The sequence below is a fragment of the Strix aluco genome, chromosome 4, assembly GCF_031877795.1.
Source record: "Strix aluco isolate bStrAlu1 chromosome 4, bStrAlu1.hap1, whole genome shotgun sequence".
In the NCBI taxonomy this organism is placed as follows: domain Eukaryota; kingdom Metazoa; phylum Chordata; class Aves; order Strigiformes; family Strigidae; genus Strix; species Strix aluco.
This window is the reverse complement of record NC_133934.1, coordinates 49,652,819-49,675,713: the sequence shown is the minus strand read 5'-3', so window position 1 is coordinate 49,675,713 and position 22,895 is coordinate 49,652,819. Positions and strand designations below refer to the sequence as shown.

Here is a 22,895-nt window from a genome sequence, read left to right as displayed (position 1 = left end):
TTCTCACTCAGCAGACCTGGTAATTCAGTGTGGTGTTTGTTCACTTTACTGATCACCGTAATTTGTCATTTACACTTTTCCATTCCACTCAAGGAGCAGAGGTGACACAGCTATGAAAGAGTTAGCAACATACCACTGGTTCTCCCACTCTGCCATAAACCAGAAGTTCTACTGTTTTAACTAGACAGATGAAGTTAAACAGCTATAGCTGTGAGAGAAAATACATCTCAAATTGAGAACTGTACTAGCAAGAAGGGCAAGGAACTACACTTGAATTACTAATCCTATAAAACAATGATGTGGTCATACCACAGTGCAGATATATCAGTAAAAGGGAATCACATGTCTATACAACACTGCTTTACCAATATAAAAGCTATGTGTAAAAACAGGCTGTCAGACATAAAATTGTTATCTTTTCATCTGTTCAAAAGATTTTTCTATTGTTAATGAATATAACAATTCATATAGTAATATAATAGTAATATAATACTGTTAATGAATATAACAATGTTAATGATAGAAGTAAGCTGTCACTCATCACACTGCAAAACTTTCTATTAGATTTGTTTGCTTCTGAACTGACTGGGTTTGGTTCTGATTTTCAAGGAAGGAACCCCCAAAACAGGCATATTAAAACATCTAGATACAAACTGAGCTCCTTGCTTAAATATAAAAACTCTCCTCTGGCAACAGCACCATTCAGTTCCCAATAAGAACTTTTCAAAGTCTTCCTTTAACAATTGCCTCCCCAAAATAGAAAGCACCACCTTTTATTGATATTAAAGGAATAATGTGAAATGCCGTCATTGCATGCCATGGTTGCCCAGTCACCACACATTTTAGTTAAGTGTTGAGTAGGCCAATATTCCCTCTACCATTTCAATGAACACAACCACCAAAATAATCTTGAAGTTATTTTACTAATATTTTAATATTATAATTTAATTTACATTTATGAAAATATTGCAGTTAAAATTTAGAATGACTGACAATTCTGTGTGTTTGAGGCTATCATTCTCAAGATTTACATAATAATGAGAAACCATCAACTTATTTACTCTCTCGATTACTTAGCTATCAAAATGTCACAAATCTTGGGTATACAGGCATGTATGAATTGCTCTCCTATAAATCCCTGACTGCCCCCTCTCTTCTGTTTTTGCCTAAGGGTGCAAAAACTTGTTAAATTAATTTCCTTTTACCATTAGAGGTGAGTAACCTTCCTTTGAGTAATAATTTTAAAAGGAGATGTAGTTTTATAGATCTGATAGGTATCCAGAACTGCACACAACAGTAATACACACAAAAAATCAGAAACAGTGTAATATTTATTAAAATTTTCAAATGCAGATGTATTTTGAAAAGCATACTTAATTTCACATGTTACTTGTCTCAAGAATGACTCTGAGATTCATAGAATCATGGAATGGTTTGGCTTGGAAGGGACCTTAAAGATCATCTAGTTCCAACCCCCCTGCCATGAGCAGGGACACCTTCCACTAGACCAGGTTGCTCAAAGCCCCGTCCAACCTGGCCTTGAACACTTCCAGGGAGGGGGCAGCCACAGCTTCTCTGGGCAACCTGTGCCAGTGTCTCACCCTCACATAAAGAATTTCTTCCTCACATCTGATCTAAATCTACAGTCTTTTCATTTTAAAGCTATTACCCCTTGTCCTATCACTACATGTCCTTGTAAAAAGTCCCTCTCCAGCTTTCTTGTAGGCCCACTTTAGGTACTGGAAGGCCGCTATAAGGTCTCCCTGGAGCCTTCTCTTCTCCATGCTGAACAACCCCAACTCTCAGCCTGTCCTCACAGGGGAGGTGCTGCAGCCCCCCGATCATCTTCGTGGCCTCCTCTGGACCTGCTCGAGCAGGTCCATGTCCTTCTTATGTTTGGGGCCCCAGAGCTGGACACAGCACTGCAGGTGGGGTCTCACAAGAGCAGAGCAGAGGGGGAGAATCACCTCCCTTGACCTGCTGGCCACACTTCTCTGGATGCAGCCCAGGATGCGGTTGGCTTTCTGGGCTGTGAGCACACACATTGCTGGCTCATAGTCAGTTTTCCATTCACTAATACCCCCAAGTCCTTCTCCACAGGGCTGCTCTCAATCCACTCATCACCCAGCCTGTATTTGTGCTTGGGATTACCCCGACCCATGTGCAGGACCTTGCACTTGGCCTTGTTGAACTTCATGAAGTTTGCACGGCCCCACCTCTCAAGCCTGTCCAGGTCCCTCTGGATGGCACATCCCTTCCCTCCAGCATGTTGACCGCACCACACAGCTTGGTGTCATTGGCAAACTTGCTGAGGGTGCTTTTGATTATATCAAACATGCTTTCCAAATATTTTCTTCTGTTTTGGCCTTGTTTGGAAGTTAGTTATATTTTTAAAACTTCATATTTTCAGTTCACGCTTCTAGAAGTCACTTTGAGTAACTGAAAGTGACCTCACTGACTTGACGCCAAAGTACATAATTATTATCTAACCACAGCATAAAGTAGAAAAGAGTACAGGAAAAAGCACATAGTTGTCCAAAATAATATCTGAAGTGTTAAAGCAAATGACAGCCTTAGTAACCTGCCTGTTGTAGAACAGGTTTTTCTTTTTAAATATGTTGCAGTCTAAAGCAATATTCTTCCTCTCCCTCCAAAAGATACCACCCCAGACATAAAAAGCCAGTGTCCTGGTGGCTCACCTAGACAATGTAAAAAAAATCTCAAGCTCAAGCTGTGTACACAGGCTAAAATGACTAACATTTGCATAGCATACCACTTCCTTTTTCACTGCTAGCATTTCAGATCTGAGGAGTCTGCATTTCCCCGTGAACAAACACCTGAAATAGCAACAAGCTTCAAAACGGACTTTACATTCTCTGCTAGACTATAAATGTGACCAATATCCAAATGAAAAGAAATATTTGGGCTTCTAAATAATATTTAAAGCAATAGGGTTTGAATATAAAGTGTCTGACCTAAAAAATCAGTTTCAGTGAGTGCGTTTTAGCCTGGTTTCTCAGAATGAACTAGGAGGCTAGGAAAAAAGTAATATATTCTCTAAAGATATGGGATTTTTATGCATTGTATGTTTTTTAAAGCAAGTTCCACAACTGACCTTCAGTCCAGGCCAAATTAGTAAATCCTTCCTGTTGTTTTCATGAGGGAGTATGACAGCACGCAGTAATTTACTTTCTTTGTTACCAGCTCATGACATTATTTCCTATCTCCTGATTTTCTAAGCCTCATCTTGCAAAGATTACACTTCTTGTAGATCGAACCCTTGCTTAACCAAGATTTGCTGCTTATTTACACAAGTCATCCTCACTCAGATCCAGTACTTTCACACTCGGAATTCTCTTAGAAGGAAACAGAGTCTACTTATCTGGATCCTGGGCCAATGACGTCCAAGTGGAGTGGAATCTTAAAGAATATACACTTTTACTATATGGATAATAGAAACTTTTTCCTAAACTTGCCTTTAGCAGGAGAAGCTGTTGCAAAGAAACCCATAGATTTTAAAAGATTACTACAGGAAAATTATCCATAGGGCTGAGTGAGATTTATATGAACTTCAAATGAGCTTAGCCAAAATAGAAAGTACTTTTCATAAGCAAAATGTGTTTGACACGACTTCTGAATTTAAGACTTTGCATCTGTATTTTAAAATAATAAACAGTTAAAAGAGAGAATGCAGAGGGGTACCTTTTTCACAGAGGCTATAAATTTCTGTGTGGGACTTTATTGGAATTTCAACAGAAATTTCTTATTTAACCAGAATATCCTTTAGATGGAATTCACATCAGGTATTTCATAACAAGAAACCAGAAGTTTGTGGGGCTTTTTTGAAGGGGTTCTAGTAAAACATTCACACAGTTTAACCATAGGGATTTTCTCACCATCACACACACCCCCACCCCACCCCTCCCCAGTATTTTCACTGTCTTCCAACAATTTGATACATTTTCTGAAGTGCTTTTACAAATGGATAAACTGTCCTCCACCAGAAAGAACAGTAAGAAAAGCTTTAGCCAAACTGTTTATTGAAAACTGAAGATTCAAATAAGCAAGAGATTGTTTCTCATGGTTAAAGGCACCATAATAGATTTTTTATTACACAGGTTTCCTAAAGGGCCTCCATAAAATATTTTCTTCTTCCTCTAAATTAGAAAAATTATCTCTAACTTCTGAAAAAATTAAAATTGATAGATATGGCAAATATTCAAAAAAGGTTTTGAAAAAAGTCACAAGCAGTATGTCTCACATAAATTGAGATTTTTGGCTCTAGTATGATTACCCTGCTTGAAATGTTTACTTGAAAGACGTGTAAATGTATTGTGATTTACTCAACTTCACACTGCATTCATACAAACAGTACTCCTGTTAACGGCACTTATAATAATAAACCACATGGGTGCGTTGAATCCTACAGCAAAGCCTTCAAGTACAGTAAATAAAACAAGTTTTATTTATTTTAAACCAGTAAGGTTTTGAGTGCAGATACTGCTTAAACTTTTTTTTTTTCCTCTGTATTTACTGTCGAAATACATGGAGTTGCACAGAAGGACCTACATCAAATCCAAATACCAAAAAGGCTGAAAGGGAGAGAAGGATCTTCCTTTTTGATCTCTTCAAAGACCAAGTAAAGGTTTATTTGTCTTTTGACTCTCAGATAAATGATTATGCCATTTGTGTATCCATACATGAGCAGCTTTAAAAAAAACATATCCAAAGCTGCTTTCTGCAGTTCATCATCTGCTGCAAGAATAAACTATGGCCAGAATTCTTGAATGAGGACAAAAAAAATTATTTAAAAAAACCCTTAGTTCTCAGAACTTAGGCATGTATTTTTGGCGTTGTTCAATTTTTTATTTAAGTATCAAAAGCACAAAGCTGATATTTACTGTTCCACTGTCAACAATACCACAGACACCAGTGAAATTATCAATGTTAAGAAGTGCTAATCTCTTCCTGAAGAAAGAATTCCAAGTGAGCACCAGTTCATCCTGAGTGCATGGAACTGATTAAAGAATTGCTTTTGCCTCAACTGTACTTACTTCCTCTCTCCACCCCAAATTTTATGTTTTTTCCTTCTGATTTTGTGGAAGACGTCAGTTCACAGCCTTTTTTCATAATTTCAAATTTCTTCCATTATGTACATTTAGGCACCTGAGCAAGACACACTAGAGAACACTGCAGCAACACTTGTTATTAAACTGCATATTTTTGTTTACTTACATAATTCTTTTTAATTACATGTTTTCACACTTTGCTAAAGTATTTATTTACAGGCTACATGTTGAATAAAATTCTCCAGGTCAGCTAGGGAATCGTGAAGAGAATCATTCATGTCTTGACTTCTGAGAAACTTTCGAAGGGTATCTAAAGCACTCAAAGCCTCATTTTTTGATGGTAAAGGCTGTTCAGCTCCCCGAAATTGATCACCTTTCTCCTCATCTTCATCACCAACAAATGCCCCAGCTTTATCTGACGCACTTTCTTTGGCACACATCCTTTCGCTATTTGTGTGCATTTCATAAGTTACCAAGCCATCATCTAGAGCTGCACATTCCTCCAAAGATAAGCCTTCTGGAAACTCCACTCCAGCTGCCTGTGCACGTGCAATCAAATCAAAATCACTTTCAACCTCTGTGTCGTTACCATTTGTCTTGGTTTCTAAGTTGAAGCCTGCTTCATTGCAACTTTTTACAATAGTCTCTGGTGTTACTTCCCTCCAGCACAGGTACAACATCTCAATTGCATCGAGAAGAGTCAGCATAAACTCTTTATTACCTTCTACGCAGTCAACAAATCTCTTGATAAGACAACGTCTGTATTTAACCTTCAGACTTCTGATAACCCCTTGTTTCATAGCTGTACATGAAGAAGAGTCTGGAGGAGAGAACAGTAATTTGACAGACTTCAGGTTCTTTACTTCTGCATGAGCTAGGAGAGAATCAACAAGAATAACTACTCGTCGCTGCTGTGCTTGAAATCTGTCATCAAGTTTATGCATCCACTGTTCAAACACTTCTGAAGTCATCCACGCCATATCATTTGCTTCATAATCCACAGGTAGTGACTTCACATCTTTGAAAGAGCGTGGACTTTTTTTTTTTCCTATAACAAGCAAAGGAAGTTTCTCAGAGCCATCCATATTTGCACCTGCCACTAGGGTTATTTTGTCTTTGCTTAGTTTACCTACAGAACAAGTTTCCCCTTTAAATGCAAATGTGTTATGTGGTAACATCTGATACAACAATCCAGTCTCCTGTATATAAAACACGTTTTTTGGCTGATAATCATTTAAATAATAAGGAAGAACATTTTGGTACCAAAGAGCTGGAGCATCCACTGCAGTAGTAGCAGCTGCTTCTACAGGCTGAGCTCTGAAAACTAAACCATGCCTTGACTTGAAACGATCGAGCCAGCCATTACTGCATTTAAAATCGCTATGCCCAAGCTTCTGGGCAAAATCATTAGCCTTGAGGCGCAACATCGGACCGTTTACCGGCACATTCAAGCACTGAGCAATGCTGTACCACTTCATGAGTGCCTCCTCCAGGTCGGTATAAAAAGCAGTCCTTAGTCTTTTTCTTTTAGGGTCAAATCGCAAGGATTCAAAGGCTTCCAAAAGTTTTTCTTTATTCTTTATAATCGAAGACAAGGAATTCTTCTTTATGCCATACTTGGCTGCGATGTCTGCCTTTTTCTCGCCACTCTCCACAGCACTTATGATGTCCATTTTCTCCTCAATGGATATGCTTTTTTTCCTCCTCGCTATGGGTTCGGGCAGAGGACTCCCCGAAGCCTCTGCCATGGTACCCGCTTTCCGCACCCGGGCAGGCAGGCTCCTGCTCTGCCGCTTTCGGCTGCGGCCGCCTTGGATTAGGGCCGCTTTTCCAGACCGCACTCGGATCTCCCGGAGGCGGGACCCTCGGCGGAGGCGGGAGCAGCCGCCCGCTCACAGCCTGCACCCCCGCTCGGCCAGCGCCGCGCCTGGGGCGCCGAGCAGCAGGCCCAGCCCCGCGCCTCGGCCCCGAGGAGGCGCGCGCCTGCCCGCACGCAGCCCGAGGGCTGGATGCGGCCGCCACCACCGCAGGGGCCGCTGTTCCCGCTCCCCGCGGCCCTCCCTGACAGGAGCCGCCGCCCCCCCGCCTCTGGGCACCCCCTTGCCCGCCCCCCCGCGGCCGGGCCGCCGTTCCAGAGGCCTCCGCCGGGCGGGATTAACATCCCACCGCCGGCAAAACGAGCGGGCGCCGCTGCCGGCGGGTGAGAGCGGGGCGGGCCCGGCTCTGGTTGCTATGGCTCCGGCTCCGGCTCGGCGGGGCAGCGACCATAGAGAGGCGCACCGCAGCCTAGAGAGGCCGCCGTCCGCCTGCCCGCCCTGCGCGGCCGCCGTCAGCCGCCTTTCCGGCCCCGCGCTTCCGGCTCCTTCTGGTACCGGAGAAGGAAGAAAATAAAGCTGGAGAGAGGGCACTGGCGCCGCCCTCCCCGGCCTCCTCCTTCCCCCCTTCCCTCCCTCCGTCCCGTCCTCCCTCCCCCCTCAGCACGACGCCCCCGGGGCCGCAGCAGCGCCGCCGGCAGGTGAGGGACGGGCCGGGGCAGGCCGTTGGGTCCCGGAGTCGGGTCGGGCCTGGCCCAGCGGTCACTGCGGTGAGGCGGGGAGGGCCGGGCCGTACTTCACCTCCCCTCCCACTCCCGCCCGTCCTACGTGTCGCACCGCGGGAGCGGCCTCCGCTTCCCCGGCCTTCCCGGCAGCCCGTGGGTGTCGGCAGTGGGCGGCTGGGCCTGTCGCCGGCGTCGGGGAGCCCGCAGCTCTTAGCGGGGCCCCCCTGGGGGCTGCGCCCGCCCGCCTCGTCCTGTGCCAGGGTCCGGGAGGGCGGTGCAGGTTGGGGTCTGCCCGTCTCCTCGCCTGTCTCCGGAGTTCACGGCGGGGTCCCCTCTCCGGGGGTGGTGGGCACCCGGAGAGTGCAGAGCCTGAGCTTGGTAGAAGGTGGGTTTCACGAGAGTGAAAGAGAACCTGTTGGTGGAGGAAGAAAACTCGAGATGCTGCATAAATTTCATGCCCCTGGGACTTATTCCACACCCTGACAATTATTGTTTTAAGTGTTCCAATTTGTCTTTTGCATCTGGCTTACTATTCTTAAAACACGGGAACACTGATGGTGTGTGACAGGCAGGTGTTGCATCTGCCATTGTTTACAAACTAGAAGCAATTCTAGTGTTGCTTATAGTACATCTCTGATCTATCATTTTTAACTGGAACCCCGTCATAGCCTTTCCTCTTGGATCCCTTGAACTGGATATAGTTTCAGTGTCTAATGTGTGCTTTTTACGCTTGATGGAACTGGCAGTTAGCACTTGCAGTCAGTGGCTTTGTTATCTAAGGGCTGATTCTCTAGAAGAGATAACAGAACTGTTCTTTTGCAGGGTTGGAGAAGGATGTCATTTGCTTAGTGCAACTCTGGAACTAAACGGCTGTCTGAATCATATATATGTTTACGTATATATATATGTACACACACAGTTAAAATGTAGGGCATAAGTAATACAGAAGAACATTAGATTGGAAAAATTGGAAGCTGAGGCAGTATCTTGATCAGCTGCTTCTTTCTGTGTGGGTCGAAGTTGAAACTATAATGGAAGCCCATGCCTTAGCTAATGTGGAGACGAGTAGAGCGTTAAAGCGTTTAGGGGCAGGTTGACCTCTAGAGTAGGGAGTGTGGAAGTTAGTTGCAGCCCAGTTCTCCAGTCCTTATCTCCATCATGTAACTTTCAAGCATAATTAGATCTTCCAAGTGGAGCAGCCAGGGAATTCAGGAGCATAAAGAGGGAACTGTGGTATGATTGCTGTAGGAAGAGTTTAATACAGTTCTTAAAAATTGATCTTGACAATAATTAGTGGTAGTGTTCTTAGTTAGAAATTGAAATTAAGAAAAGATGCGTTAAATCATTATTTTCCACTAGCGCTTGCATTTTCTGCAGTGTTACAAGAACTGTATTGCTTACCTATGCAGTGGAGTGAATAAGACAATGATAAAAGTGTGTAATGAACTTTATTTGGACAGAAGATACCTTGCTTTTACTTTATTGGCAATTAATTTAAGAGAAACTGAAGAGAAGGAGCCAGTGCATCCTGCTTAGAAAAGCAGATGTAATTGTTGAGAATCCCATGGTTCTCATTTCAGAGACCACAAGTCATTTACTTAAGTAATGTAACTATGTTAAGAATAAGCCCCTATTCAAAATGAATTTAGTGCTGGTGACATTTAATTCATATTTGCATGAATAAGCAAATACGAATTTGCCTTTTTTATGAAAAGTCCATAAGCATGCTCTTATAACCACTAGTATAATTGGTTAGACGTCCCTGAAATCTTCATCCTAGAAGAAGTTTAGTATGTTGTTTATAAGTTTTTGCATTGCTATGCTTTTTACTTTGCTAGTTGAAGAAATGATGTATCAATCCCCAGGACTTAAAAATTGTGTGGTTTTATTTATGGTGAGCAAAACTTAAAATGACTGAGGTTGTAATCTGGTATGCATTTAAGGTGGCTTTGCCATGGGGGGAATATTCTCAGACTACTCCGTCTCCTCCATTCTACTCTGGTGCAATATTTGTGTGGATTTGCAGAATTGGCCTAGTGGGTGGAGAAAATGAAAATCCAGAGGGGCAGGAGTGATGAGGCAAGGGTTTGGGCTTAAATTCATGTCAAAATATGGATCAGGCATGGTTTTTTCTAAGTAGAACATCTCCAAGTTTTAATTGCAGCTGGTGGTAATGAATGTCCTGGTACACTGAACAGTCTCCTAGCATGTTGTAAAGTTGTGCCTGGTTTAGTGAAAAAATAATCGATAATGCAGAATTCATACTGTACTGAAGAGTAGCGAGCTCTTATAAATAATGGCCCTTTCTCTGACACCTTCAAGAGAAAATCAGGAACTACTGCGATACAGAAGTCACTATGCATTTCTGTAATGGAACCTTAAATATAAGTAATATATGTATGTAGGTGCCATGTGTGCCACAACGTCACATGAACGTCTTAACTTCTGAATCTTTGTAAACATGTAGAAAACTTTCATCCTTACATCCAGAATTTGATGTTTACATCCCCATTTTTTTTGCTATAGAGGCAGTTGTCAGAGAATTCTGTAGTTAAACTAGAATGTGCAGTTAAACTTTTTACAAAAGCCACCTTTAATCTACAGTTTTCCCCTTCTCATGTTTTAAAGTTGGTCAGTGAGATCTTGCAGAGCTGTGTTGCAGGAAAAGAATACTATACAAAAAATTGGTGTGGGGGAGATTGTAACAAAAATGGTGAATTACTTTGGATTTTAAAAAATGAATTACCTTTATGCAGTGTCTTCTACATGGGTTTCTGAGATGCTTCACGCCTTTAGATTAGATTATTAAGAATTCTTAAGGCTATCAAGAAAATATTTTTGCTCCTTATAGCATTTTATAGTTTTCAACAGCGTTACCATTGTATGTAAGTTTGTATGTGAGGTACAAACATAACTCCAGGATCACTAATGTGGTAAAACTGAGGTACAGATTGTCTTAACCAAGACTGAACTACAAGATGAATTTAGTTGCTTCTTTAATCAGCAGAACAAAGAAATCACTCTTCTAGTCCATAATGGACGTTTTTTATCTACTCGGAAATAAGCTGTTAAGCATGGAGGTTGTTTTCAAGCAGAAGTTTGGACAGGACTGTGTGGAAAAACAGCACCTCTCCTGGATGAGTTTTTGTATTCAAAAGTATTACAGAAAATTCAAAAAGATATATAAAGAAGTTATATTTCTTTCTTAATTACTTTGATAGGAAGTTTGTATTGGTTGGAGAAAAAAATCCAACTTCATTCACTGATAGCCCCGAATGAATTGTTTTTCTGGAGAAAATCTCTTATGTGTTTGGTTTTCCAAAGTAAAGTAATAGGTTATCCAGTGTAATATGATCTAGATGATTCAGTTTCTCAGCCTTTGTGTCCTTATTTTATTTCCTTTGTCATGCGAGCTGCTTACCTTATTAATTATTTGCTTTAATTAAAATGTCTTATAGCTTAGGAAATTGGAATACAATATAAATAGTGATCTCCTTATAATTTTTCTTAAACTGGTATGTGGCAGAACATGTGTAAAATTATGCAAGACTTAATGAACTGAAGTCATGTGTGATTGATTATACTCAGTACTGACAGACTGCTTAATTTTTAATGATTGGTTTTCTCCTCTCAAACAGCTGAGTGAATTGCAGTGTCACCTGTAGTTACCAGCTATTCGAAATCAAATTTAGATACTTTTCTTATTTAAGCTATATTAGGTGTGCAACTTATCTCTCATGATCACTATACTGACAGAGTTGATTTCTTGCGCATGTGCTTAGTGTTACCAACTTTCTTTCCCTCTGTATGTAATTTTTTTTGAGAATTAAAGGAAGGGGATTCTGTTTCTAGTTAGGCATAACAGACTGAACAGTTTACTAGGTTCCAGTGGCTTAGCATCAATATAAACTTGCAAAACTTGTATAAATCTCACATCTTAACAAAATGGTGACCTTTGCCAATGGTAGAATACAGTCAGTGTGTTGTTGCAGGTGATAGTAAATATCAGCCTAAGAGGCTTGTTTGTCTTCCTGGGTTTTATGTTGCAAGCTTAGCCATCTGTGCAGGCAGGGTTGCTTTGGCAATGGAAGCTTATGCTAGACTGTATTCCCAGTCTTCGTTAGATTTTGGAGAGCTGAAGACCTGGCCACCATCAAAAGAGGGAAGTTTCTCTTTGCTTTAGCAGAACTTGTAAAAGAAATGTTTTCTGAAAGCCTACTTCAGTTTCTTTAAGGTGCAACATCCATCTCCTTTCACACCAATTAATGCATGCCAAACCTATTTTATTTTCAGGTATGTCAGAACACAGCAGTGAATCCACAACACTTGATGAGTCTCATCCAGCTGCAGAAGAGGTCCAGTCTGACTCTGAGGTGATTGGGTGATAGTTATATTAGTGTAAAATCAACCAATCCCAGCAACAGTTTCAGACTGCCAAAAATTCTGATAAACATAGCACAGTGAAAGTAGTATGGGGATATGAGTTCATGCACATTATCTTGAATGGGTGGAGTTGGTTTTGAGACACTATTAAGAACAATCCAATTAACTCATAGCAAAGGGTTACTTCAACCAGTAGTCTATTGCTGTGCTGCGGTATTTTTTTTGTAAATTGAATAGATTTAGGCGTGGTAGGGTTGGAAATGTATAAGTCCTGCAGGAAGAAAGGGTCGGTATTTAACAGGCAGGAATCTTTGTGTAACCTCACTGTAACAAGGTATTCTACCTGCTGCTGGAGTGGTGAATCTTTTTTTTCTTGGGAGCAAATACACTGTGTACCTTCTTTGTGGAGAAGTCTGACTTCTAAAATTATGAACAAATTCCTGAGGTTCCCAGTCATATTTAGCCAATCAAATTAGTTTGGGAGGCTGTTTCAGAAAAGGTAGATGTAAAAAAGAAATGTAAATGTTTCCCTGACTGTTCTAGAGTAGGAATGGAAAAAGGTGATGCTGACTTTATCACAATTAGGGATTCAGTGCCAGTGAATTGTTTTTAAACTTCTAATAAAAATGTAACAGTGATTCCACAGATATTTAGCATATCTCAAAATCTGATATTTGTAAACAGAGATGAGTGAAGAAAATCGTGATTAAGTTAGATAAAAATATATTCATCATTTAATAAATAAAATGTCCAGCTGAAACTTCATGATTTTCTGTAGTGCTTATGTCATTCATGCCTAATACATCAATACAAATTTAAAAACTACATCATTAAGCTGATGCTGTGGCCAAGAGCCTGTGGTCCTTCATTCTCAGTAGTTTCTTACTGCATTATTACCCACTCTGTTTCATAGGCACAAGTGTTGGAGCTCTTTGATGAACTGTTCTGGAGAACTGATTTGAGTGGAAAAATTACCCATCCCCTTTTCGGGCATAGGTCACCTTCTTTTAACCTGCAGGTTTCTGCGATCTTGTTTGCTGAATAAATACATTGTTCTGGCCCAGGGAAGAGGTGGGAGAATGGGGAAGGCTGATGGAGGAGAAGAGTTAGGGGTAAAGGGCAGAAAAATGGTCAAGGACTTGTTGTTCTTGGCAGCAGTGCCAGCTTAGGCTGTTTACTAAAATGCAGGTGGTGATTTCTTGTTATGACTGAGCCAAATTAGCAGTTTATCCCACTTCCCTTTTTTCAGCTGCTCATTTCATGACTTTGGTGCTTGTCTGACCTCATTGCAAACTATATCAACTCACTGAAACTGTGGAAAATTAACGCAGTGAAAAGCTCTATCTATTGCCAGGCTCGTGAGTTGAGTGTGTTTACTGTGCAGTCAGGTGAATGGTTGGGAGATGGGACACTGTGGGGCTCACAGTGAGGACTGGAAAAGCAGAGTGGTGAAACATCCTCCTTTCAGCAATGGAAAATGGTGTTATAGTTCAGATGTAACATGAAACTGAAGTTAGCAAGTAATTTTTTGCTTTCTCTGAACTTGATACATAGCTCTGGCTCAAGTAGGAATACCTAAAAAATACATGAATTGCAAATTGCTTCTAGGTCACCTTAGATTTCAAAAGTTGTCCAGAGAAGCTGATGAATTTTTGTTTTCCAATATATGTATTTACTAGACACATATATGCATATACGTGCACTTGTATATCTCTGAATAAATGCACAAACATATATCAGTGTACAATATTAGCAAAATTGTTTGAGATTCTTGATGAAAAACAACCAAGCCAAGTATTTGTTTCACCTTTAATTAAATTTGGAGATACAGTTTTGTTTGTGATCCCTGCCAAATGAAGTGTATCCCCTGACAGTACAGGACTTCCCCTTGATGCTGTGTTTTCTGACAATTTGCAGAAAGAACAGCAAAAATAGTTATGTTAGCCTATGCTAACATTTCAGTATTGTGCAGGTAGCTGTGACAGGCCAAGCATTTTGAAAAACACCTCGCTTTACCATGTCAAGTGGGAGTATAGTTCCTAGCAGTCTTGGAGTTTAAGCAGATGTGAGATTTAGAGCAAGCTTAAGAAGCTTGAGCTATTGGACAGATTTCCTAAATTAAATTCTAATGTGGCAGGTAACTAGAACATTTGATCTAATGGTGCACAGCAGCTCCCTGTGAGGAGCAGGGAGTTGGACTCAATCCTTATTGGTCCCTTGCAACTTGAGATATTCTATGAAATGAAACACATTACTGTTTTGAAAGTACTTGTAAAATAAACACAGACGTTTTGGTGTTCTTCAGTATTTTCATTTACTTAAAGGCTATGAGTTTTGAGTTTATTCTGTTGTATGAAGTGTGACCCAAAAAAAAGCTGTTCTGTGTTCTAGTTGTGGGTGAAGACTGGACTATGTGGAGAATTCGGTATGTTAGGCCAATGTGAATATATGGCATGTGAGCTATTCCTTCCCAGTGCTGAAAGAAGGCACTTACTGGATCCTAAATGAGAGGGATTGATGGGATAGGTTAGTGTGTTATAAATTCAAGAAAAAGTGGCTTTATGGCACACTCACTTTTTCTTAAATGATTTGAAATAGGTTCTCTGTATTTCAAATTTTTTTAAAAGCTGTGCCTAAATGTTTAGCTTCTCATTTAGGGAAGTGTTTCATAAAGCCCTATTTTTGAATGAGTAGCTTTCAATTCAGTTTTGAGAAGTCAGTGGTAGAGAAAGTCTTGGTCCTCAAAAGGAGAAAACATATCCCCTCAGATGGTACTTTATGAGTGTGCATCCATGGATTGTAGTTCACCTGTATGGTTCTTAGAGTGGCTTGTCCTTGTCCTTTTTCTTTCTTTTCTCTGTGTGGGTAGAAGGCAGAATTTAATCAGAACTCAATGGACTTATGGTAGTGTTTTATGCTGCTAATTGAAGAAGCTTATTAGACTTTCAGAAATCAGGTTTTGTAGATACCAAATAAAGTTCGAGTAGTGAGCTCTGCTTCAAAAGACCAGCAGAGGTCAAGACTCAGTAATTTAGAATCTTTGGAAGAAGTTATGGTAATACAGCTTTGAAAGCCATCTGGAGTTAGAGGAGCATATGTTTATTGGAGCCCACAGGCTAGTTAGAAAAAAACCTTGGGAAGCCTTAAAGCTTACTAATGTAAATGAAGGGGTGATAGGTGAAAGTGGGGGAAATATTAGTAATGGGATATGACAGAAGACATTGGCAATTCAGAATGATGGAGGTGATCCTGAGTAAGTACCAGTAATATCTTTGTGTTCTATGGATATCTTGTAAAAGCTTCATGTGTAGTTGGAGAAGCTGCTGCGGTACTTCAGCCTGATCTCAGACTGGGACTCTTCCTGACCCTTTGACTGAAAAGAGCTGGTTCAGTTTGAGGATTTAGGAGCTTTAAGAGAAGAAAGCACCTATTCTCAAGTACCCATTGATGGTATACCATGTCTTGCCAGTCTTGCACAGGTGCATGGGCTGGTTTGAAGTCTTCTGACAACTTTTATGTAAGTAATTGAACAAACACTGCTTCAGTTGTGTGTTGATTTTCATAATGTTTACACTTTAGTTGACTAATGTCTTACAGAGTTAAGGGTAGCTTTTTGAGTTTCTTTTAGTTTTGGAGAGTGTTAGGGTGCCATTCCCTCTTCAGGTGCTTGTAAACAGTGTGCATTTCTTCTGGGAATGTCTCTTCTAGGTTATACTATAGGCCGTTATTGAAAGCAGTGGTTTCACAGCTGCTGCTACGGTTCATAATGCAGCTGCATTTTGAAGCTGACTTTGATTCTTGAATTGCATTGGTGCTTATAAGTTCTTGTTTCTGCATTTCACTTTAGATTTACTGCTGACTGAATGAGTTGCATACCAACAGTTTAGTCAGAAGGTGGCACTGTATTATGATAAAATGGAAGCAAGTTAAACGAAAGTTTGGAATCATTACTTTTCTTTTTGTAACACATGATTAAACTCATTGCACTTTTCCAATATTTCTTGCTTATCGTTAGCTGGTACAATTTTTTTAGTCAAGCTCATCTTTTTTATAGTTTGAGCTACATAAACTAAGGGTCAAGTGTGCATAGAAAATACTTGTCTGGCCCCACATGTATCATTTGTGTCTGACAACACTCCACCTCCCCGTATAAATGGGTTAAATTTTAGTATTTCTTTTCTCTTAGATCTTGAAGCTTTAAATTCCTTCTCTCTGAGCTCTGCTAGCATATTAATGCAATTTGGGTATGTGATTAAATGAATGTATGCAGACCTAGTATATCAGAAAATTACCAATAGGAGTTTGAAATAAAATCAACTGTTATGAAACCTATACATCAAGTATTTTCATATCGATCACTCATAGGAAATTTAAGACAATGCTAACCTTTTTCTTCTTATACTATAGGAAGGTGCAATGGCTCAAGAGTCTCCCAGAAATTCAGCAGCAGAAATTCCTGTGACTAGCAATGGACAGCTGGAAGATTCTCACGAGCACAGCTTTAACAGGGTAAGACTTTTTTTTTGCTGTCTAACAAGGTACCATTATCAGAAATGCTGAAGTTACAATGCAATGCACAGCAGACTTCACTTGACATAGTTTTCTAGAGCGTTAATGGAAAAACTCCTTTGAAGCTCAGAAATTATTATTAAAGTTGACATAGCATAATGTGATTGCACGTTGCAATCATCTTTTTTATATAAAAAAAATGTTAGTAGTGACAAATATTTCTGAACATGAAATAGTGTAAAGAATTGGGTGCTCTAATGCACAAATGTATATGCTTCTACGTTCTTGTCTTTGATCTTTGAGGATGCTGATTTTAATCCAACAATTTTATTCATAAAACAAGATTACAATCATGTTCAAAATATGATACTTAACAGGTCCTGTGAATTCAAGCTAACAAATCCTAAATTTTTTATGAAGAAGTGTCATATTGTTTGAGGCAAGCTACTTCTAAGGGGTATTAAGTTTGGAGGCAACATGCCTAAAAGTAAGGAAAGATAGTCACATTCTGATTTGAAGTTGTAAACAGGAGAAAACTTTTCTTGTGTTGAAACTGAAAAATTATTACTGTATTGCTGTCTGCTATATAGATGATATGTATCAGAACCAATCTTATTTGTTGTATGTTGAGAAGAAGTTATACTTCCATTATCATCTCTATGCAATCTTGATTTTTTTTTCCCTTAACCTTGACATATTTACTCAGTTCTTCTTGTTTGGCTGTCCAGCAGAGGGTGCTATGGTATAAGTTTATGGAATTTGGGGGTTGATGTTCTTTTTATTTTGATTTTCAGTTGGAAAGGTGAAGACTAGTTAGTTATCCACATTTATTTGATATCTATTGAGACTTTTAAGGAAATCTCTAAGCTTTAACAGTCCCATGCTGACTTGTAGTGCAGGATTATTTCTAAAAGAAATACTGAGGAGAACTTCAAAATTTCATTCCTCCCTACTAAAATGCTGATTAGAGGGGGGAACCTTCATGAGTTTAAAAACAAATTACATAAACATCCTGAATACTAGTAAAATAAGCATCTGCCTAATTTTGTCTTCTGGTTTTAGCTTTAATGGAAAAACTCCTTCAAAGCTGATAAATTGTTGTTAAAGTTGACTAAAATAACCAAAGCAGATACTGTACACTGCGATAACTTTTTTATATGAAAGGTATATTAATAGTGTCAATTTTTTTCTGAATGTTAAATAGTGTAAGGTATTGGGTGCTCTGTAATGCACAATCAAGTATATACATTTCCAATTCTTGATTCTAAGCCTTGAGGATACTGATTTTTAATCCAGCAATTTTATTCATAAAATGAGAAACCAGCATTTAAATATATATATTAAAATATAGTTTTAAACATGTGTTTATTATATTATCATTATAAATAAAAAGGTTATTTAAGTATGCTAAAAATATGTATGAAAATATTAAAAATTAAAATACATCCTTGAAAGCAACATCTGAGACCATTTGACTATGATTGCAGAGTATAGTGAGCATGGCTGTAAAAAAAGTATAAAACTTCATGAGATGAAAGTGCATCCATATTAGAGGTCTTATTAAAAAATACTGGGCTTATTACTGGGCATTTTTTTCTACTTCCCCTGAACAGGCCATGACTATTTTTTTTATGAGTAGCACTGCAACGAGGGAAGGCTTCTTAAGATTTGTCATTCAACTAAGATTTACTGGTAACATAACGTAAAAATTACAACAGTGTTTAATGAAATAAAGATAAAAGTAAATTTTGGTAAAGATGTACCTATGTTTAGGAAGAACAATAAATATACACCTTGAAGTGGTAATGAATTTGGGTTCACCTGGAAGTAGAGAAACAGATTTACTATTTTTAAGCCTGATAACCTTGATGCTGCTGTGACTTGATTGCTTCCAAGTTATCTTTTCCTCACATAATAATTGTTTCTTCAGTATAGTGCATCCAGTACTTAGTTACAATAAACAGAACTTGCACTCTTGTTGACTGGGTCAGAGCCCTTGTTCAGTCAAAATATAATCACCATTTTCTATGGAAAGTTGAAATGTTAAGGTGTTTTTTGTCTATGGCCACATAGAAAAGTTGAAGTAGGTTTTTGCTGGCATGCTAATTATTTTGCTGGCTTGGAGTCAACTATATTTCAAAAATTCCACAAAAATGGGTCAAATATTTGGTTGAGTTGCAGAAAATTTATACTATGCGAGCACAGTTGAGTCTGCTGCTGTAATTATTTTCACAATGCTTATTCTGAGATCAATGAAGTGCACTTCAAATATTTTTTTGAACTGTCTTGTACAAGTTAACACCTGCATGTGTGACCTAAAGTCAGAATATGTGATAATCGGGGCTTCTCATAAACAAAACAAAGAAAATAAGCTTCTTGGAATTAACATCTAGGTCTGTTTACTAATCTGTTAGTCTCAAATTCTAATATTTAGCTTCTATTCATCTTGCTTTGTGTTTGTTATTTCTAATGCTTAATGCTATACTTTCTCTTTTTTTCCTTGCCAGGTAATTTTTTGTTTTAATCTAAAGCAATATGCACTGCACCACAATTTCTTTGCCGGGTTTTCAGGGGTCTTTTTTCCTATTGACTTACAGAAATGACAGGCCAAGTCCTGATTTTTAGGGGGTTGCTTTAAAAAGGGTCAAGAAACCATTACCACTTTAAGTTGTACTGTTACCACAGTGCTTGGTAAGAGTATGTGACCACAGTAACATTTAGAGCACTCAAACTCCAATATAGTGATTTCACTTACACCTTCTTGGGAAGCTGTGGAACAAGGTTATTTTAGTTTCTTGTTTTCTTATTGTTACTATCAGGGAGTCATTCATTTAGACGTTGTACAATTCAGATGTAAACAGTAAAACATAATTTATTCTGCATTTTTTGTTTGGTCTTCTGCAGCTATTTTGCAACAAACACTTGAGCAGCTTTGATTGTATGTTTTTGATAGACTGAGTAAAGGGGTAGTTGTACAACCTTTTCTTCAGGGTTCTTTAATTACAAAACTAAACTTTCCTCTAGGCTCGTGTTCTATTTAGCACTTCCATCAGACCTCATCCATAAGCTGCTCAGGCATGAAAATTCACATTTATTTTCCACTAAATGCAGTATTTGTATGTACTCAAGCATGAGAAGCATTTCGTTTTGCAAGGCAATGCAGTGCAGATGTATTTACCTGGAAATGACAAGTAGGGCCGCTCCTTCTTTGAAGAAAAATGCTGTTAGTTTTGCAGAACATCAGACAACATAGATTACCATAATGTCATTTCAGAAGGAAGCATATTAGTTCCAGTCTTGTGGGAATGTGATATAGCGATACTTGATGCATCTTGGTTCCTTATGTTTAAAAAAAATTAATCAAAAGCATATTTATAAGGCAACTTAAATAAGTGTTTGCCTAACTGTAAAGTCTCATTCAGAAATATGCTGCTACATTCTAATTCTGTCCTGATTGTAATAATAAGAGATGCCTGTGGAATTCTGACGAGTTTTGTCTTGCCTGTATGATGGATGGAAACTTTTTTTAACTAAAAAAGGCTGTAGCTTCAGTCATTGTTGGATGAAATGTCTAATATCCTTTCATCATGAAAAAACTTGACCCAGTGTTTTTGAGCTGTCCAAGCCCTGTTGGAACTCACTTAAGCTTTAAAAACTTGGTGTATAGAACTGTTTCCCAATGCTTGGGTGTTTGTTAGTCCATCTTAGTATCAGAGGACTCCAGCATTTCCTAATCAAACGTATTTTTGTTACTACTTTGTACAAGAAAACTTAGCATACAAAAAAGTCATGCTGGTTTATGTTCTTCACTGATTTATTTCACTTATCCCTGACTTCTAGAACACAGTTGTCCTCCCATGCTATTATAATTATGTGATTGGAATAGTGGTGTTTTAATGTCACTAAAGGGATTGGGAGCTGCAGGCTGTGGGAAGGAGTGAGGAGGTTCCTAATTCAGTAATGTGCCATATAGTGTGAAAGCTGCATAGGAATAAATTAAATTAATCAAAAAACCTGTAAAGGTATCCAGGCAGCTGTAAGCTATTTGTTAGTTTTAAACTATTGTAAAAAATCTATATGAAGTTTTTACCAGTCTGAGTCTCTGAAATTGTTGTTCCAGTTGTTGCCTTTCATTGTCAGTATAGACTCTCTCCTCCTGGCTCTTTTTGTACTCTTATGGGGACAAAACTGTTCTTAAACAAGTGTCTATAATACCAGTAATAAACTATAGGCTGCAAAAGAAAAATGATAAATTAATTTTCTTGTGAGTCTTCAATTTATCTTACTAGAATTATGAAATAAGCTCTGGGATCTGATGAATCCGAGTGCATGTGTTCAGTATCTTGTTCTATAATTTATTGCCTGACTGCACAAATAGATAAGGTCAATTCTTTTTTGTCTTTTGCTTTCTGAAAAAAAAAAAATGCCGGCCTTGTCACGTGTGTTCTACCTGAAACATCTGAGTTCATCTCTTAGGTTTTGCTATGTTGACTGGCATAGTTAGATTTTACTTTGGGCAATTATCTTTTAATTAATGTAGACTGATACAAAATATATTTCTGTGTGTCAGATCTAGAAAACTGTTTTTAGGAGATGAAACAAAAAAGACCATTTTTTTCTTTTTGTTGCCAAATGGTCTGCTTCATACAGTCTTAAAAACCAAAATATGAATGTTAGTGGTGACAGTAGAAGGGAAACTAATTTAAAACTGGATTGTAGTGTGACATTAGGTAAGTCAAAAGGGATGTAGTGGAAGAAAGGGTCTTCTGAGTGAAAAGCACTGTATTGGAGAATAAAAGAAATGTGTCAATCCATGTTGTTTGCCACTTCAGCATAGAATAAAGCCTTCAGCTCTCCTCCCATTTATTTTTATGCTTGAATTTGTATTGATGTGAGGGTCTAGTGGCTTAATTCACACAAAATAGGAGCTGAGTGATAGGGCAAAGAGAAGAAAATGCTGAATATGTACAAGGAGCTCCACTTGCACACAAATTAGGGTAAGAAGTTAAAGTTCAGAGCCTATCTTACTGGATAGATGTTATGTTTATCTACATAATATTTTGTTTCATGGAACTTGTAATCTTTAAAACGTTAAACTGTGAACTTTATAGTAAGATGTGTTGCAAATTCTTCCTGAAGGCAAGTGAACTAGCTAGTGATGTGTGTTTTTTAAAATACCTTTATTCAAGGTAGTAAAGGCAAGTAAAACCGTATCTGTTAAGCTTACTGTGGTACTAAGCAAAAGATAATGCTTAGTCATGCACTAATAATGGACTGACATAACTAAGCAATTAATACAATGTTGTCTGCTTACTTGTTCCTTAGGGTCTATTAAGGGTCTACAAAGTAAACAAGGGTCTACTTTGTGAGTGTCTACTGAGTGGAAACTGACTTAGTACGAAGTGAGTTAGTACTAAGTTTGTCTACTAAGCAAGCACTAAGTAGTAACTAAGGTTGCTTTAACTAGTAGAGGAACAATACAGTTCTGGTATCTTTCCTATCTTCATTTTAGAATATGATGGATAGCATGGATGGGAAGTATCTTTTTGGAAATAGTGTTGTAATTCAGCCAACATTCCTTCATGAGCATGTGTTCTGAGTGACTTTGCTGTGTCTACTGTCTCAACAGGATTGATATGTCAACAATTCATACTGGTTCATCTAGATGATCTGTATAATAAACTGATTGATTTCTCTGTTAGTCATGTAAATAAAGCTAACCTTACTAAAATATGTTTAGCTTAATATGGTGATTTAAACTAATTAAAATGGGATTTTAACAAAGGTTTGAAGTGGCTTAAATGCTCTATACAATAGAGGGTTGCACTGTCTTGACTAGACCTAATTAAGCTACTGCAGCTGTTCTGTGTACCTGTATTTCATGCTTTTGCTTCTTCGAGCCTTCAGCATGCTAAATGGCTGAGAATGAGATGGGTAGTCTGACCTTTTGACTACTGGGGAATCTTCTGAGTTGTAGGGTTTTTATACCTCTAGCTCTGTGTCTCAGTGAAATTACAGTATTAAAATACTTCTGCTAGGTGATAATTTCATAAACATGCAATGGTTTTCAGCATCATACAATTAAAAATTATGAATGAAGCATCTTTTTTTTGAGATGGTGATAGCTTAACAGATTTGTGGTTTTGAAATGTATCAACAGCTTTTGATGAAGTCCTAAAGGCTGGATTTCCCTTTTACAAAGAAGGCGGGAAATCACAAATTTGAAAGCAGATCATCACAATCTTCCTCTTAGCTAGAAGAGCAATACGTAGTCAAAATGTAATCACCTTATTGTAGTAGGGAAATCTGTCCTCACTTCCCATGTTGTAACAGCAAACCTACATTTGGTGGGAACAGAAAAGAAAGCTACTTATGTTGCCTTCTTACCACTCTAA

The 22,895-nt window shown here is 38.7% G+C and overlaps 2 protein-coding genes across 12 annotated transcripts in view; one reads left to right on the top strand and one right to left on the bottom strand.

Annotated features, from left to right (window-relative positions):
- Positions 1-4,009: 4,009 nt before the first annotated feature.
- On the bottom strand, positions 4,010-7,079 carry TIGD4 (tigger transposable element derived 4). Its single transcript, XM_074821419.1, has one exon. The coding sequence runs from the start codon at positions 6,815-6,817 to the stop codon at positions 5,279-5,281; it is 1,539 nt and encodes a 512-aa protein (XP_074677520.1). The 5' UTR covers positions 6,818-7,079; the 3' UTR covers positions 4,010-5,278.
- A 318-nt stretch (positions 7,080-7,397) lies between these two features.
- ARFIP1 (ARF interacting protein 1) overlaps positions 7,398-22,895 on the top strand; it is a 43,722-nt gene continuing 28,224 nt past the window's right edge. For 4 of the 11 annotated variants that reach the window (XM_074823018.1, XM_074823010.1, XM_074823017.1 and 1 more), the window contains exons 1-3: positions 7,399-7,584; positions 11,902-11,981; positions 16,399-16,500. In XM_074823018.1, coding sequence (XP_074679119.1) covers positions 11,904-11,981; positions 16,399-16,500 — 180 coding nt within the window. In that variant the 5' untranslated portion in view covers positions 7,399-7,584; positions 11,902-11,903. The other 7 variants (XM_074823013.1, XM_074823012.1, XM_074823011.1 and 4 more) reach the window with 6 other exon arrangements.

Coding starts and splice junctions, on each gene's coding strand:
- TIGD4 (XM_074821419.1), bottom strand. CDS start 6,817: ATGGCAGAGGCTTCGGGGAGTCCTCTGCCCGAACCCATAGCGAGGAGG.